We start from the raw sequence: 17,672 nt of genomic DNA, 5'->3' as shown, positions 1-17,672 counted from the left end.
TCTTACACAGCGTGAGGACGTCCAGCGACCTGTGCTATAGACCCCTAGAGGTGGAGTTAACCATGCAAGGTAATTATTGCAGTTTATAAAAAAAAAAACTGCACCCAGACCATTCCAATGGGCAGAAGTGGTCTGGGTGCCTGGAGTGTCCCTTTAATGTAACGGATTCCCTATACTCCGACTGAGTATATCCATTAGTAGTCTCCCGAATCCCAAGTGCTGCAGTGATTATAGCTCTCCTGTTTCCAGCAGAGTAGTGATTAGAGCTCTCCAATCCCCCAAACATGAGTCTAGACTTCATGAAGGGGTAAAATGAATCCCTTTAATCCAGGCTAAGTGGCCTCCTTTTATACACAATGCACAGCAATAATTACATTATGTAGAACACACCCACAATACAGTCTCCCTTCAGGTTCATACGTAAGCTCCTCCCCTTAATTCCTGCAGCTGAGAGATAGTCTAAAGTACCTTATATCTCTCCATTACAGGAAAATATACACAAAATCATAAAACAATCAAAAACATTATAAAAATACATAATAACCACACAAATGATACATTCTTAAACACCCTTGATCTGAGCGCCCAAGTTGTGCAAATTGCACTCAGATCCATGCAATACTGGGGAATCACCGCTGTGTTAAAGTTTTGACTGGCTGCACACGTGGTCCTATGCCCAAAACAGTTCCAGAGCATTTGGTGCGTTTGCCGGTCAACTTTCCGGGGCTCCAGCGGATGAACTACAGGGTGTTCCACCTGGAACGCAAGCAGCATTTGTTCCCCATAGTCTCAGACACCTTCCCTCCAAAAAGCGCTCTCCTGGCCGTTTTTAAAGTGGTCCCCTAGCTGAAAATAGTTCCAGGGCATTCGCGGCTAGGTCCTCCTGAAGTCTATTTGTGGTTTTGGTCCATGTGAATGGCTGCCAGGGAGCTTGCGTTCGGTTCTATGCGCACGAATGGTACGTGCCAAACCAGGGGGAATAAAATGTGGGTCTTTACATTCGCTGACCGGGCCCATAGTCGGTGTGCACAAGGCCAGCTTCCACACTCCTCCAGGAGCCAGTGGCGAACGTCCAGGCAATGGGGCGTTCGTCACAGTAGATAACTACACAACTCTGTTAAGAAAAAATATATTGCTGTATATAAAGATATGTTATGTTAGGACATCTTTTGTCCCAAAAAGTCTCCTTTATACAATGTTCTGGAAACAATGTATTTATTATTTCCCTGTTTTTTAATTTAAAGGGACACTAGAGTCACCAGAAATACTACAGCTTAATGTAGTGTTTTTGGTGTGTGAGCACTCTAAACTGCATTTTTACATTGTTTACATTGCTGCCTACGAACACCTCCTAGAGACAGTTGCACAGATGGCAACTAGAGGTGCTTTCTAGTCCAGTGCTACATTTGAATACTAATACCAGTGCTGCCGTGTGTTCCACTGGCGTTCAGTGTCTCCACACTCTGCAAGTAGAAGGTGAACGTTAAGCATTGATTAAGTTAATCTCTATGAGGAGATGCTAATTGGCGCAGCACTGTGTTTTGGCCACCCATGCGCAATAGCCTCCCAATTTTTTCCCGTGGGAAAGCATTTCATTGGCTGAGATCACCAAGATTGACAAGCACTACATGGGAGAAAAGTTGAGTAAAATCACTTTTTTTTTACTGAGATTGGAGGGGGGATGGTTACCTAAACAGCCAATTAAGGACTATAGTTTCCAGAATGCATGTTTGAATTCCTGATACTATAGTGTTTCTTTAAAAATCCTTGCAGTTATAGGCCACTCGCAGAGTTGTGAGTGGGTGCAGGCTACTCTATTTGCAATAATACAAAATGGTGCCTAGAGTGACCTTTAACCTAAAGGGACACTGTAGGCACCAAGACCACTTCAGCTTATTGAAGTAGTCTGGGTGCTGTGACCCTTTTGCACTTAGTGCTGCAATGTAAAATATTGCAGTTCCAGAGAACTTTGCAGCTCTAAGTCTGCCCTCTGTGGCTGTCTAACAGACCGCCACTAGAGGGCTTCTAAAATCCAAACTTACGTTTGGTCCGTTATCTGACGCTGGAGGTCCTCATGGATCTCCAGCTTCAGATTTTTCCCATAGGAAAGCATTGAGTAATGCCTTCCTATGGGGAGGTCTAATGTGAGCGCGGCCATTGCCGCGCATGCACATTAGGTCGCTGACGTCTGCGGGGGGAGGAGCGTTGGCGGAGCCTGACCCAGCGCCAAGGGACATCGGTGCTGGGTTTAGGTAAGTGACTGAAGGGGTTTTAACCCCTTCAGTGACATAGGATTGGGGGCAGGAGGGAGGGGGTACTCCAGGATTCTATAGTGCCAGGAAAACAGGTTTGTTATCTGGCACTGGAGAATCCCTTTAAAGTCCTAGAAATAAGTCGACTGTGTTCTAAAACAACTTTGAAATGCCAAGTACCGTAATATCCTCTTCCCATTTCCCCCCCCCCATGAAAGCACTTAAACTCACTGTATGTCTGCAGGTTAGATAGTGGCATATTGGGTGGAGATTTGTCAAAGTTTTAAGTAATACAATCATCGTATACAATCATCATAGAAACTAGTGAAAGCAGACACATTCCTCCCATTTAAAATATTTGCACCACTTTTCAGAACAAGACACTTTGCTACATCCCCCCATAGTCTCACTGAAAGAGTGATTCTCTAGACAGACCAAAAACCAATCATTGTGTTGATGTATTTATAGTCCAACACCTAATCAACATCGAAAGGCAAGCCAACTTACAGCCAGACACAGCCTACGCCTCAAGATTGCATTTGGAAAGTACCATTTGTTAGAGGTTAGGTTGAAGGGAGTGTTAACTGATAAAGTCAAACAATGATGCAACTCATTTCTCCTGGAGCTTTATACAATACAAAAAGCATTAACAAATATGCACAGAAAATGACTGCAAGTGAAGTAATGTATTAAATAATTTTTGAATTTTATGGTTTCTTTTTCAGTTTGTATATTAAATGTAAATCTAAACAGTTTAATCTAGAATATTAATACTTTGTTTTCTCTTTATTCAATCCCATATGTACAGGTGGAAAGATCGTAAAATCCCGTTACATGCAGTATGACAAGTGCAAAATTGCAAAGGTACATTCCTGCAACTTGAATGTTCTAGATAAAATGTTCAAGTCTCTGTGTTTGAACCTGCAAATTAAACATCTTATAGGGCTACTTCAGCATTGTAACCAATGTTTTCCCATTTTACCTATGTCCCCAACAAGCGCTAACATGTGCTATGTGGCTTCTGCGGATCTTCTTTTGGCAGAGGGCATGCATTGAGACCCTATCGGGGTCTCTTCAGATCCTGGGAGGCTCCTTTTGAGTGCAGAAAAGCAGAGACTCAGATGCTGAGAACGATAACTCTGCTGTGGTGATTTAAAGGGCTATATCCAGTGCTCACTTTGAGCCCTGCTTACAGCAAATTTGTTAGTCTGTCGCAACATATGGTCGCAGCTGACAAAAGGGAGCCAAGGTATCAATTGATACCCGAGTCTCCATGGTGTTAGCAGAGATTTAACTGCATGATATTCCATGCTATCTTAATGGTGTTAAAGCCTATTATTTCTAGTAAGGTATGGAATATTAACATCATTAAGTGCTTAAATTGGGTTCATATTTGCAAATTCATTGTATTTCACAACCATAGTATAATTATTATGCATGAGATTGGGATTCCATCACCCCAACTTAAGATTGCTGCCTATACCATATTAAAACATTATATAATTAAAGTGGAACACAGCGTTTAAGCTTTAGCTTGTTGATGTGTGTGTGTATATATATATATATATATATATATATATAGTGCAAAGACCCTGTCCCTGTAGCCTTTCTTTTTTAAAGTGTTTAATTCCGGAGATAATTTCTCTCTCTCTCCTTTCTGTGTGTAGGTACGCCTTCCTGGGTTGTAAAATAGGCAGCTGGAACACTCTATTCCTGTTTGACAATATTTGTTTTCTGCAACTTTTGTATGTAGCATCGGTGCGCACAGCATGCTAACCCCAGATAATACAATAGGCCCCCGTTTGCCCACTAAAACTCTGATTTAAATCCTCAATGGCAAAAATGTGGATAAAATAGCTGGATTGGACATATTTCCCAACTTGCTATAGTCACAGCATGGCTAGTTTTGCCTGTATATTGCCATTCCGATTTAATTCTGAGTTTAGTCTATAACCATTGCCCTATCAAAGCTCCTGTTGCCCCGCTCCTCCTAGGCAATTTAACTTTCTATCTCTCTGATAAAGAAAAAGTATATGGTTCTGGTTTTTAAACTCTGCCCTTCCTAGGTACAGAGGTCATAGGGAGAAGAAACAAAAAAGTCAGAAATGTGTTAAACTGAGTGCAAAATGTCTGCTTTGGGTGAGTCCTTTAATGCTCAGTGAGTCTCTGGCTGAGGAAGAGGAGAGCTCTTCCTTTGCCTTTCGCTCTTCTGCGCTCTGTCGTGGCTTCTCGTGGCCTGTGATTGGACCATTTGCCAGCTCAAAGCACATTCCCGTGCCCATGGCTGGTAAGAGGAGCGAGTGGATTGAAGGGTTAAAAAAAACCCAAAAAAAACAACGTTGCTCAGAGAGTGGGAGCGGAGAGCGAACTTGTGCTGTGCCAGCAAGGGGAAGATTTTCACATCTGAGTGCGGGAATTTATTTCAATTTGTTTTTCTTTGCAGAGAATTATACATTTCTCAGTATGTGCAGTGTTTCATGCAGACTCGTACCAACATAAGAGTTTAAGTCACCTAAGTGGTTATGGCAGTTGGAGTAACCGTTTAAGATAACAAACCCCCTAACACTTTTGCAATATTGACATCTCATTCTCTTTGGCCCATAGGCTGTTATACTTGAGGTTCTGTGCATTTAATTGTGATGTGTACATTGTTCCTCTCACTTAACTTAGTTGTTGTGCACACTCTGAACTGGTACATTTCACTTTAATATTGTTACGCATCGATGTCGCTCAACAGAATGCCATGCCCTCATTTGGAGGCGATATATCTGTATTCTGTAAAACGTTATAAACACAAAATAGAAAATGTAGTCTACAATAGTTTTATATAGCAAGTTACCATTTTAATGTAAACATAAACTTAAAAACCAGCACAAAGGATAGTAGATCTTTGTTACTTCAGAAACCGGTTCTACAGTGAATATTGATTGATATTTTGAATTATAAATGTACCTAGAAATTTATGCTTCATCCTTCTATAGTTGTTGAGATATAGGTATAGCACGTCGGTTGTGCTCCAGTGGATAAAAAGAAAGTCTTTGATTTGTTCCAGAGCCATCACCTGCCCAGGAGATTATCATCTTACACACAATGAAACCTATATCACCTGGCTCAAAGCCAATTACATCTAAGGTTAACAGGGTCATGTAAACTGAAACTGCAGTTTAGTATTGGGTACACATTTACATTAAATAAGGGATTGAATGACAAAGCAACCTCAAGGTACATCTGTGGTAAATTTGGCAAACAAGGGACTAAACAATAAACAAGGGACTAAACAATAATGTACATTTATCTGCACAAGATTACCGTACTAATCGATAAAAAATAACCAGCTATATGAGAAATAGTTGAATAGGAAATGCTTCACCTCGCTCATGTATTTAAAAAAAAAAATTATGAAATGTAATTTTTTATTTTAAATTCTTCCTTAGGGCTATATTTAAGTGAGTAACATTACTTGTTGTCACTATAGAAAACAACCACACTTCCATCTGTGTACTGTGCTAGGCATATTCTAGGGAACTTATAGTACAGTCGCCCCACCCAAATAATGTGGCAGCATACCAAGGAAAGTAATGCATTAAATACACAGTCACACAAAACATGTCTGTGTCATCCCTTGTAGCCTCCTTCGTAAACATGTCTGGCTCTGCTAACCTGAGGTGCAAATACTTGAAGGGACAGGAGGCAGCAGCAGGGCTGTGCTGCCAAACAACTCTGATCAAGCCATTTTCTTCCTAATACAAAAAAATTACTTCTAGGAACAAGGCAATTCCAGAGGACCAGACAGAATGGCTGGGAAGAGGAATTTAGTAAAATAATTAAATACCGTATTGTGTTATTGGAACAGTATTATACAACTTATTTTTTTTTTTGCAGAGCCACGCTAACTGAACTTAGGCCTTCAGGATGTCAACCCTATTACATGGGAAGTCTCCTGCAAGGGACCCCCACCTCATACTAAGTGTGATAACGAGATAGGGAACCACCGGCCCTCTGAGGACCCTCGGGAGGCAAAGATGGGGACAGCCTTCCACACCCACATTTTATGAACTCAATATTCCAAGTTTTGGTTACACTCTTACACTTTATTAACTTGTATGCATGTGATTATTGTTGATACAATTGTCTCGTACTATTACCGACTCATTAAAAGCACAACTAAAGCTCGCAACTACAATAAAAATACCTCAACCTACTCACTAACTCCATAAGCTACAAAAGCTAACGCATCACTGTGATACGTTTAAGGCTACGCTTTGGGGGGAGGATTCTCTTAGGAAGAGGCTCACACCTTCCGAGATCCATTCCCACACCCATACTACAACTCTCCTCCCGCACCGACCCTCCTCCTACAGGTCGAGGGGTGCTTATAATGTCTGTATCAGACGAAGTACACACTCCACCCTTCTCACGTTCCCCCCTCCTTTTTATCTCTTTTCTCTTCTTCCTTCCCTTTCACCTCTACCTAGCCCATTAACCCCTAACCTTTGCGCCAGGATGTGGGCTCCGACCTAGAAAGCAACCCAACCTTGCTCACACGAGTCGCCCCACTAATCCTGACGACTGACTACAGCCTCACACCTATAATCCACCATGCCCACTACCGTAACCTGCCTGTCCATGAATTGCATGGGCAAACACCACCAAGTCATGAGATGGGCCAACAGAAATCATACTAGTTCAGGAAACCCACTTCTCCCAGGCCAAGCTGTTCCCACTCCTGTATCATTGTAACTGTAAAATACCATAAAGGCACCATATGCTTATGTCTTTTATTTAAAAAAAAAAAAAAAGCAGAAATTTTAAAAAGACATTGCAAAAATAGCTGAAAGTTGGCTGTTTTGGCCTAAAATATGTATTGTTTTTTTGTTTTGTTTCTTTCTTTACAGTTCCAGGTTTGAAGGATTAATCCTTTTTGTGTTAAAACTGTTATCTGATGCGGTTTAGTTCAAAACTGAGATATTGATATGGTTTTTCTGCTTTATTCTTTATAGAAAAATCTGGCTAACACAACAGTATGTTCAGGTGGGAAGGCACCAGAGAGAACCAGCAGCGGCACACCCACACGTAGATCTATAGCTCCTCAGCGAACAAAGGCTATGCCGGGTAAGTAAGAAACTTAACAATTTTAGGTTAAAGGGATCCTCTGAGCACCACAGACACTTTAACTGAATGAAGCACTTTGGGTGTGTAGATCAAACCCCTGCACCCTCACTGCTCTATTCCCTGCCATGTAAGCTTTAAACAACTTTGTTTTTGGAGCACTAATCACCCCTCCCCTAGCTCACACAGCCTACATGGGAAGAAATTGTTATTTTCAACTTTTCACTGTATAGCACTGTGTGTTTAGTTTAGGACATGGGTGGGCAACCTTTGGCACTCCAGATGTTGTGGACTATTTCTCCTGTAATGCTCTTACAGCAAAAAGCATCTGAATCATGTAGTCCACGACATCTGGAGTACCGAAGGTTTCCCACCGCAGGTTTAGAAGATCGTGTCTCCTGCTCTGGTAATTAAACTTGAATCACACACAGGAGGCTGTTGCAAGCATTTAAACGACCACTGAAGCCCCTTGGTCATTTTGTCTCAGTGATGTGGTCTGGGTGAAGTGGTCCTGTATTTTTTAACCCTTCAATGTAAAACCAAGAGTTTCATAGAACTATCAATTGCTGGGTTAACACACCTCTTGTAGTTGTCTTCCAGACAACCTCAAGAAACACATGGGCGCTATCGAATGACGTATGGAATCGGATACCTGAATAAAGGGTTATTTAGCAATTTGCATCGCTGGGTGGGTAGTAGGGGCTGAGAAACACATTAATGTCAGAAATTAGGTTTACTTTATTGAATTCTGCCTAGGAGGCAGAGCAGGAGGACTGAGATTGGTGTGACAAGGGCTAAAAGGCAAGTAAATTGCTCATTCCAAAACCTCACAATTTGTATTCCTAATGCAATACTGTTTCTATAGAGCAAGATTAAAGAAATTCTTAAAACATCTATCATGTTCTTCCATTAATATAGCCCAGGAGATCAATTAAGAGTACATGACATTATCATTACAAATTGCCACTATCTGTGGCTGAAACTTGTCATCTGTGAAGAGGTCCTCTATACACGGGTAACTAGTTATTTGGATTAGAATGTCTGTACCGATACTCATGGGCTGTTTTCATGGCATCTTGATGATGAGCAAAGTCCATTGTATATTGGTTGGTGTTTGAAAAAACTTATGAGGTATTATAAACTTTGTAATTTATGTATTTTAACCTAGGCATTGCTTCTAATGTTCTCGATGGAAGTCTTTTTTGGAAAGATGATTTGCAGTCAACGTTGTTAGATGGCCACAGGATTGCCCGTCCAGACCTGGATCTCTCTGTTATTAATGGTATGTGTATGCTAATTAGTTGGTAATTAAATTTAAAGAAAAAATGTGCAGTAGATAAGTTGGCGCAAAAAAATTAAATAAAATATAAATAGGTTTGCAGCACCCACAATATACCCAGGTAATAAGGTACAGAAACATTCACAAAACAGAAAAGTGCTGGTGCGCATACATATATATAGAAACCCTCAACTGTTAAGAAGTATTTACAAACAGATGATACAGTGCAAGCAAGTGTGATCCCTTATAGGGTGTCTACAAGCCCAGGTGTATATGTGTGTATACTTATAGCCTGTTACACTGTACAGTTGATATCTGTAGTTAAGGAGACAAAAGTAGGGGGGAGGGAACAAAGAAAGCACTCCTAGTGCAATACAATTATTAAAATTGAAGATAAACTGTCTCTTTAAGAATGCAACTCACAAATGTAGAGTGGTATGAGCCCCACTCTAAGCTATCTCGCCCAGGGAGGATCAGCCCCTTGGGTACGTGGAATCTGATAAATGCTCCTGCGACTCCAGTGTCAGGCAAAAAACATTTATTAAAAATAAAAACAACTGATAGTCAAATAGTAAAAAGCACAGTCCAGCTGCAGCTCACCACAACATGGGGAGTTCGATAACAGTTCAGTGTAATCTCTCTCCTTCTGGGGCTGGTCCTGCTGGCTGGTGTGTGTGTATTCAGTTCACTTCCTTGTATCCTGATCACCAGGTCACGTGACGCGTTTCGCCCCGCCTCTTGGGGCTTTCTCAAACAACCACTATAGTCACCCAGACCACTTCAGCTCAATGAAGTGGTCCGCGTGCCAGGTCCCCCAGGTTTTAACCCTTCAGATGTAAACATAGCAGTTTCAGAGAAACTGCTATGTTTACATTGCAGGGTTAATCCAGCCTCTAGTGGCTGTCTTCCTGACAGCTGCTAGAGGCGCTTCTGCAACGCTGAATGCAAAAATCACATTCAGCGTGCAGAACGTCCATAGGAAAGCATTGAGAAATGCTTTCCTATGGGTGTTTTTTTAATGCGCGCACAGATCTGGCCACGCATACCGCTCCACCCGGGAGCTGATGATGGAGTGGGAGGAGAGGTCACCAGCGCTGAGGGAGCCTGGCGCTGGATTAAAGTAAGTAGCTGAAGGGGGGGCCCTGAGGGTGGGGGGGACCTAAGAGTTATATAGTGTCAGGAAAACGAGTTTGTTTTCCTGACACTATAGTGATCCTTTAAATTAAGCAAGTTCATTTTCACATTCGAGAGCGCTCAGTAAAAAGATCATGTTTTAAATGCCAAGAGAGCCCCAGTTTTTGTCAAAACAATATAAAACAGTTCTGCTGTAGGCCTGCTTTTGTCATTTTGTGCAGCCCAGTTAATGAACAAGTTACCGGAAATACATATTCTTTTTTTTCACCTACATATAATTGTATACTACAAAAACAGGGGGGGGGGGGGAAGGGGGGGAGAAAGAAATAGTCTGTTCCTAATAGTATTAGGAACAGACTCTATTTCTTTCTCCCCTCATTTTGTGCAGCCCAGTTAATGAACAAGTTACCGGAAATACATATTCTTTTTTTTCACCTACATATAATTGTATACTACAAAAACAGGGGGGGGGGGGGGAGGGGGGGAGAAAGAAATAGTCTGTTCCTAATAGTATTAGGAACAGACTCTATTTCTTTCTCCCCTCTCCCCCCCCCCCCCCCCCCCTGTTTTTGTAGTATATTCTACTCTATTTACCCCCCTTGTCTGTTCCTAGACATTAGCACAAATTTGGCCACTTTTGCATAGTCATCTACATATAATTGTATGATGTTAAAATATCTCAGGACATGCCTTTTTTTTTTTCTTATTTTCTTTCCAAATAGTTATTGTTTTTCTAGCCGTCCTTCATAACTAAAATATTCGTTGCCTCCACTGAGTTTGAATTTTTATAACTCCAGAATACATATTCAATCTAGTGCTAGTTTGGGTACCTGTTTTAAAGAAATATATTATTTACTAAAGAAGTAAAATATTTTCAGCACTTTATTTAATACCTGTTTTTATGCATGACAATGCCTGGCTTTAACAAATGATGACTGACATTGCACATTGTTGCCTAGTCTGTTGTCGAACTATTCCCAAGACCTCATTCATTATTTATCTTACTCAGTACAATTTATGGTATAAATTGTTTGTGCGTTCCTCTTTCTTAAATGCATAACTTTGATTTTACATTCAATTTAATCTTTCACTTGACTTTTTAGTCTGCTATATTACCTAATATTTATGCAGGAAATAAATATTATGCAGGGGTGTGGAAATGAAAATAAAAAAACTACTTGTCCAGGGAATTAAGCGTTTGCCCAATCTTCTTGTCCGCCATGACAATCTACTTGTACTGATACAAAAAATTATTTTAATCAAAACCGTATATAAATAAGGTCTTTGTTGATGGTAACTTAGGAGACAGACCTAACAATACTTAAATGCAGTCAACAAATGCAAGTAGGTAGTGAACTTGTACTGTGTATGTTTGTAGGTTTTGTAGAGTGTATAATGCACATAGACTGGGGTGAAATAGGCATGTACTGTATGTAGGGCACATAGTGTGGGATAGGGATGTACTGTATGTCGGGCACATAGTGTGCTCTAGGGATGTGGGGTGGGTAGGGCAGATAGTGTGGGGTGGGATTGGGATGTGGTTTGGGTACGGCACATAGTGTGGGATAGGGATGTGGTGTGGATAGGGCACCTAGTGTGGGGTGGGATAGGGCTGTGGTGTGGATAGTGCACATAGGGTAGGATAGGGATAGGGATGGGGTGTGGGTAGGGACACAAAGTGTCTGGTGGGATAGGGATGTGGTTTGGGTAGGGCACATAGTTTGGGATAGGGATGTGGTGTGGGTAGGGCACATAGTGTGGGATAGGGATATAGTGTGGGATAGGGATGTGTTTTGGGTACGGTACATAGTGTGGGATAGGGATGTGGTATGGGTAGGGCACCTAGTGTGGGATGGGATAGGGATGTGGTGTGGATAGGCCACATAGGGTGGGATAGGGATGTGGTGTGGGTAGGGCACATAGTTTGAGATAGGGATGGGGTTTGGGTAGGGTACATAGTGTGGGGGTGGGATAGGGCTATGGGTAGGACAGGATAGGGATGTAACCGGTGGCAAAGTACGGGCAGAGGTGGTGACTGGTTAGGGAGGGAGGGGGTGACGATGAGGGAGGCAGGAGGTGACATTTGGCAGAGTGAGGGGGTGACAGTGGAGGAGGGACAGGGTGACTGGTGACCGAGTGAGGGAGGGGTGTTAGAAATACCTATTTTTTTTATTTTATTTTATTTGTTTTTATTATTATTATTTTTCACTGGTGGTCCAATGTCCTGGCTCCCTGGTGGTCCTGTGGGGTCTCTCTCCCCCTGGTGGTCCATGGGCTGTCTCTCCAGTCTGCAGCTCCGCCAGGTGTGCGCTGCAGACGGTGCATTGTCTCCAGAAGTCAGAGCGTTGCCGTGGTAACCTGCGGCAACACTCTGATTGGCCAGAGATTGAGAGATACTGCAGTCTGCAGCTCACACCCGGCAGAGCTGCAGACTGGAGGGGCCCAGCAAGCCACGGGCCCCCTCCTGATATAGGGTTTTGAGGGACTTCTTAAAGGATTGAAGACTAGGGAAGAGTCTGATAGGGGTGGGTAGGCAGGCTGTTCCAAAAGAAAGGAGCCGCCCGTGAGAAGTCTTGCAGGCGTGGATTTGCAGTAAGGGTGCGAGCAGCAGACAGGAGAAGGTCACCAGTATAGCAGAAAGGCCGAGAGGGGACATACCTATGAATCAGTGGAAAAAATGTTAGAGGGGCTAGAGTTGGTTAGAGCTTTATAGGTATGGGTTAGTATTTTAAATTGACCACTGTAGGGTACAGGAAGCCAGTGTAAGGATCGACAGAGGGGTGAGGTGTGAGAGGAGCGACAAGAGAGAAAGATCAGCCTGGCAGCAGCATTCATCACAGATTGTAGGGGGGGCAGTACGGTTTCTGGGGAGACCAATTAGGAGAGAATAAAAGTAATCCATGCAAGAGATTACTTGAGCATGATCAAGCTCCTTGGCAGCATCTTGCGTAAGAAAGTGGTGTATGCAGGCAATGTTTTTAAGCTGGAATCAACAGGTTTTAGCAACAGACTGGACATGAGGCGCAAAGGTGAGGCCAGGATCAAAAATTACACCAGCTTTAAAGAATGGGGTGAGGCAGGTACTGTCAACCTGCAGGCAGAGTGAAGTAGGGAGGATCAGTGTTAAGAGGAGGAAAAATAAGAAACTCAGTTTTAGAGAGATTGAGTTTCAGAAAGCAGGAAGACTTCCAATCCGAGAGAGAAGAGAGGCAATTGGTGACACGTTGTAGGACAGCAGGGGAGAGGTCAGGGGAGGAGAGGTATATCTGGGTGTCGTCAGCGTACAGGTGGCAGTGAAATCCAAATTAATTAATTAGTATGCCAAGAGAGGCAGTATAGAAAGAGAACAAAAGAACAAGAACTAAACCTTGAGGGACTCCTACTGAGACAGGACGAGGAGAGGAGGTGTCGTTGGAAAAAGACATTGAAGAAGAGTTGGGAGAGAGAGGACGAAAACCATGAAAGGGCTGTGTCACAGAGACCGAGGGATTGAAGAGTTAGGAGAAGGAGACTGTTGATCATGCAGGTAGCATGATCAACAGTGTCAAAGGCAGCAGAGGGGTTAAGAAGAATTAGTATGGAGTAGTGGCCTTTAGAGTTACAAATGACTTAATTGCAGCTAAATCCAGTCAGAGCAGTCTCTGTGGAGTGGAGGGGTGGATTCAGACTGAAGAGGGTTAAAGAGAGAGTTGCAATTGAGGAAGCAAGTCAGACTGGTAAAGACAAGTCTTTCCAAAAGCTTTGAGGAGAAAGGGAGCAGGGATATGGGATGATAGTTGGAAGGGGAAGTAGGGTCAAGAGATGGCTTTTGAGGACAGGTACAACAGAAGCATGTATAAGGGGAGCTGGGACAACACCAGAAGAGAGAGAGCAGTTAATTATGTGTGTTAACGACTGCACCAGACAAAGGGTGAGATATCTGTTCAGTTGCTGGAGAGAATTCTTGGAGGTCAAGGATGGGATGGTATGGTCCAAGTGAGGTTGAGATGGAGAAGGGGAGAGAATTCAATTCTTTAACTGTTTAATCTCGTCAGTAAATTAACATGCAAAACGATCAGCTGAAAGATCAGTTTGTGGGGTGGCCAAAGCAGGGCGAAGAAGAGTTAAAAGTATTAAAGAGATGACTAGGATTGCGGGTGCATGAACTAATGAGAGAAGAAAAGTAGGACTGTTTTGCGAAGGTGAGGGCTGTGTTGTGTGAACGCAAAACAGATTTATAGTATAGAAAGTCGGACAAGGTGCGAGACTTGCTCCAGCAGCGTTCAGCTGAACCTGGGGTATCTCTGCAGGTAGCGTGTTGACTTAGTGTGCCACGGTTGGAGGCGCGCCCTCCTTGAGGTTTGTGCTTGCAGCAGGGCTGCAACGTCTAGGGCAGAGGTGAGGGTAGCTTTATAAGAGGAGATAGCTGGAGAGGGTAAGGATGGATGAGAGTTCAGAATGGATATCAGTCGAGAGCTGCTGGAGATCAAGAGAATTCAAATTCCTCCTGTGTTGAGGTTGAGGATGAGGATGAGGATATTGGGTGTGGGGGCACTCAAGAACAAATGATAGGAGGTGGTGGTCTGACAGAGAAAATTGAGTATTACAGAGATTGGAGACAGAGCATGCATTTGAAATAATGAGATCTAGGGTATTTCCAGCTACATATGTGGGAGAATTAGCCTATTGTGATAGGCCCAAAGGAGGAGGTAATTGAAATAAGTTTTGAGGCTACCGAGGACAAGGGTGTGTGTATGGGAATATTGAAATCCCCGAAAATTAGGAATGGAATATTGCTTGAAAGGAAGTAAGATAGCCAGGCATAAAAATGGTCGAGGAGGAGAACCAGAGGGGGGCGATAAATAACTGCAATGTTTGCAGATATGGGTTTGAATAAGCAAATTGAGTAAATTTCAAAGGAGGAGAAAGCGAGGAAAGGGGGGGTGGGGTAGAGGTTTGAAGGAGAAGTAGGGTGAAAGCAGAAACCCTACACCGCCACCTCTACTGTCAGACTGTCTTGGGTTGTGTGTAAACTGTAGACCATCATTGGATAATGAGGCAAGGGTAGCTGTGTCAGAAGGAGAGAGACAAGTTTCCGTTAACGCAAGTAAGTTAAGGGAGCGTGAGATGAATAAGTCATGGGTGGAAGTAAATTTAGTTATGTTGCACACAGAGCGTGCATTCCAGAGGGCAGAATGGAAGGAGGGCTTAAAGGGAAAGTTACATGGGATGGATATAAGATTGGAGCGGTTTCAAGTGTGGACACAAGGTAGGTAGGTAGAGGCGGTAACCAGGGTTTGGAGAGACATCGCCAACTGCCAGGAGCAGAAGCATAGAAAGTAAGAGAAGGTAGGAGGAAGATTTAAATGTTTTGGTCGAATGTCTGTATTTTGAGGATTTACAAGGAGTTGGAGGAGAATGGATGGATAAGTACGAGTGTAGTGTATGGGCTGAACAGAGAGAGGAGGGAAGTAAACCAGGACCAATGAAGATGGTGTCAGTAGGGACAGGTAAGCAGAAAAAGAGATTTTGTTAATGAGAGAAGGGAGGGTGAAACAGAAAAATAGTAGAGACCATAAAGTAGTGTTTTGTTGTAGATGAGGAAATTATAAGGGCAGCGTGGACCATATGAGTGTGTGGTGGAGTGAAGGGGTAACTGGTCTGTGGTGTGGGAATGGAGGTATTACAAGTGAGGAGAAGATAATAGACATGATTGGTGTGTATGGGAAAACAGGTGATTTGAATGATCTATAAATGTAGTGAGTACCATGGGGAGGGTGGGAAAATGTTCCAGATATGCTACCTCAGCATAAGGCTGGTTCCAACCGCAACAGCAGTGACCTTTTTTTTTAAATTTATTTATTTTTAATCACACTTTTTTAAGGGACAAAAAGAAAGATAAACTGGGAGGGAAGAGTGTATGTAGCCTGCAATGTGGCTTACGGGACAGCAGAACATTTGTTAATATGAGGTATACCTTAACGACATTTGCATTCAATGGTAGCTCCAAATTAATTGCTTGTAGGGTTGACAACAAGTTCACTGGATTAGTTCTGTGTATAACATCCCCATTTTAATTGATAGAGCTGTAGTCAATGGGGAAAAAAGCAGGAGTTATTTTCCAAAATTGGTTGGGTGTCCATAAGAAATTTAACTGAAGGGTCTCCTGAGGTGCATTCAAGTTGATAGCCTGGGCAATGTGGCAGCTGAAGTACTGGAATACGTACCCCTGGGATTCGAGTTTCCCTTTAGCACTGAGCTTTTTTTCAGGTTTATTAAACAGGTACGTTTTGGGATGGGAATATGAAAAGCACATTTGTTCTACAATACAACATCTTATAGATTAATATATTGATTGGTACTTTTACTGCATTTTTCTTGTATGTTTATCTCCAATCACCAATGTTATATATCTCTATCCTAGATAAAACAATGCAGCGCTTAACCCCTAGATCTCAATATGCTTCAGAACAGAGGAAGCCAAAAAGAGAAACATCTGTAAGTTTGGTTGGTGTGTTTGTTTTTTATTTCTGTTGTGAGGAGCAGATAACATGAATTCACTATTTTGTTCATTGGATAACATGCATGTATTTATATGGGTGAATGATTATGCCTCATATTGGTTGTATGATGAAGGCTTTTGTTTTATTTCCATACCACCCCCCTTACAGAAGGTTAAAACCGCTGGCATAAATTTACATTGCCTTTTTTTACATAGACCATTTGCAGACAACTACATACTTGTCTATCTTAACTGCCACAAGCTGCATTTTTCAGCAAAGAGGAGAAATCATGAATTCCTGATTATATTCGTTTACATGGCTGATGTTGCATGCTATGTTTGATTACATATTTGTTCTTTTATCCTGTTACTGTGCAGTAGAGGTAGGATTTAAAACGTGCCTGTTCCTCATAAAGAATATAATGTTGTTATAGTCTAGTGATAAAATATTTAGTAAAGCCAGTGTTTATTTCCTAAAATTCAATGCCAAATCTCAGAAGCTGCTGATATTTGAAGCTGTTAGAGGTCTAAACAAACAGACTGCTTTAAATAGTTATCTACCAATTGCAATGTAAAGAGAACTATTTTGTGACCAGTGCATAAAATGTGACTCTTGTCTAAAATGTTTTGAATCAAAGCAAATATATACGTATACACAAACTGTACACCTAGGAATAAGTATGTATGAATGGCAACAGGGGTGGTAGGGTATGCAAAATACCTTTCATGTTTGTTTTTATGAGAATGTTGCTGAGTGCCTACTTTGGTTAGGTTACACTTGTGGTGTTTTGAGCTTATTAGTAAAGTTGATTTACTGCGGCTTGCAGTTCTTCGTCATGACTTCTTTCTTTGGTTGTTCTTTTTGCTTGCAGAGTATGCTGTGAGTTTCAAGAAACCACTTCTTCCTCATAACCGTTAAAATGTCTGACATGTACATTTCCTCTTTTGCATTTATTTTATTAAACCACCAAGCCATTGCCATTTTTCTGCCAAGAGCCATTTGGATATTTATAACTTAAAGGGACTCTATAGTCTACATATAAAAGCAAGAAAGACAGGTCCCCCAGCCTTCCTTCTTGCTTTTATATGAACTTACATTTAATTAAAAAAAAATTCGAGGTGTTTTTATATTAAAAACTTACCTCCGTTCCAGCGCCGAGCTCCCAGCCATGCCGCGCCCCCTTTTTCGTCAAAATGACGAAATCGCGGGGCCCAATAGGACGCTTCTCTGAGAGAAGCGTCAGGGCGATGTGGTGCGCATGCGCGGCTTCGCGCTGCACCAATCGCGTTCTTCATAGAGCGGCATTGACAGCCGCCCTATGAAGAACCTGAGCGCGTTACCGCGCATGTGCGCGGAATGCGCGTTCGCGAGCTGAGCTGTCTGACTGACAGCTCAGCTCGCTTTCTAAAACTATAT

At 42.3% G+C, this 17,672-nt stretch overlaps 1 protein-coding gene across 2 annotated transcripts in view; it reads left to right on the top strand.

Annotated features, from left to right (window-relative positions):
• Positions 1-17,672, top strand: part of HAUS8 (HAUS augmin like complex subunit 8) — an 88,908-nt gene that overhangs the window by 28,327 nt on the left and 42,909 nt on the right. For both annotated transcript variants that reach the window (XM_063455441.1, XM_063455442.1), the window contains exons 4-7: positions 3,061-3,116; positions 7,253-7,364; positions 8,530-8,643; positions 16,178-16,251. In XM_063455441.1, the coding sequence (XP_063311511.1) occupies positions 3,061-3,116; positions 7,253-7,364; positions 8,530-8,643; positions 16,178-16,251 (356 nt within the window). The remainder of the gene's footprint in view (positions 1-3,060; positions 3,117-7,252; positions 7,365-8,529; positions 8,644-16,177; positions 16,252-17,672) is intronic.

The sequence above is a fragment of the Pelobates fuscus genome, chromosome 5 (assembly GCF_036172605.1).
Source record: "Pelobates fuscus isolate aPelFus1 chromosome 5, aPelFus1.pri, whole genome shotgun sequence".
NCBI lineage: Eukaryota > Metazoa > Chordata > Amphibia > Anura > Pelobatidae > Pelobates > Pelobates fuscus.
This window is presented reverse-complemented; position numbering and strand designations above follow the sequence as displayed.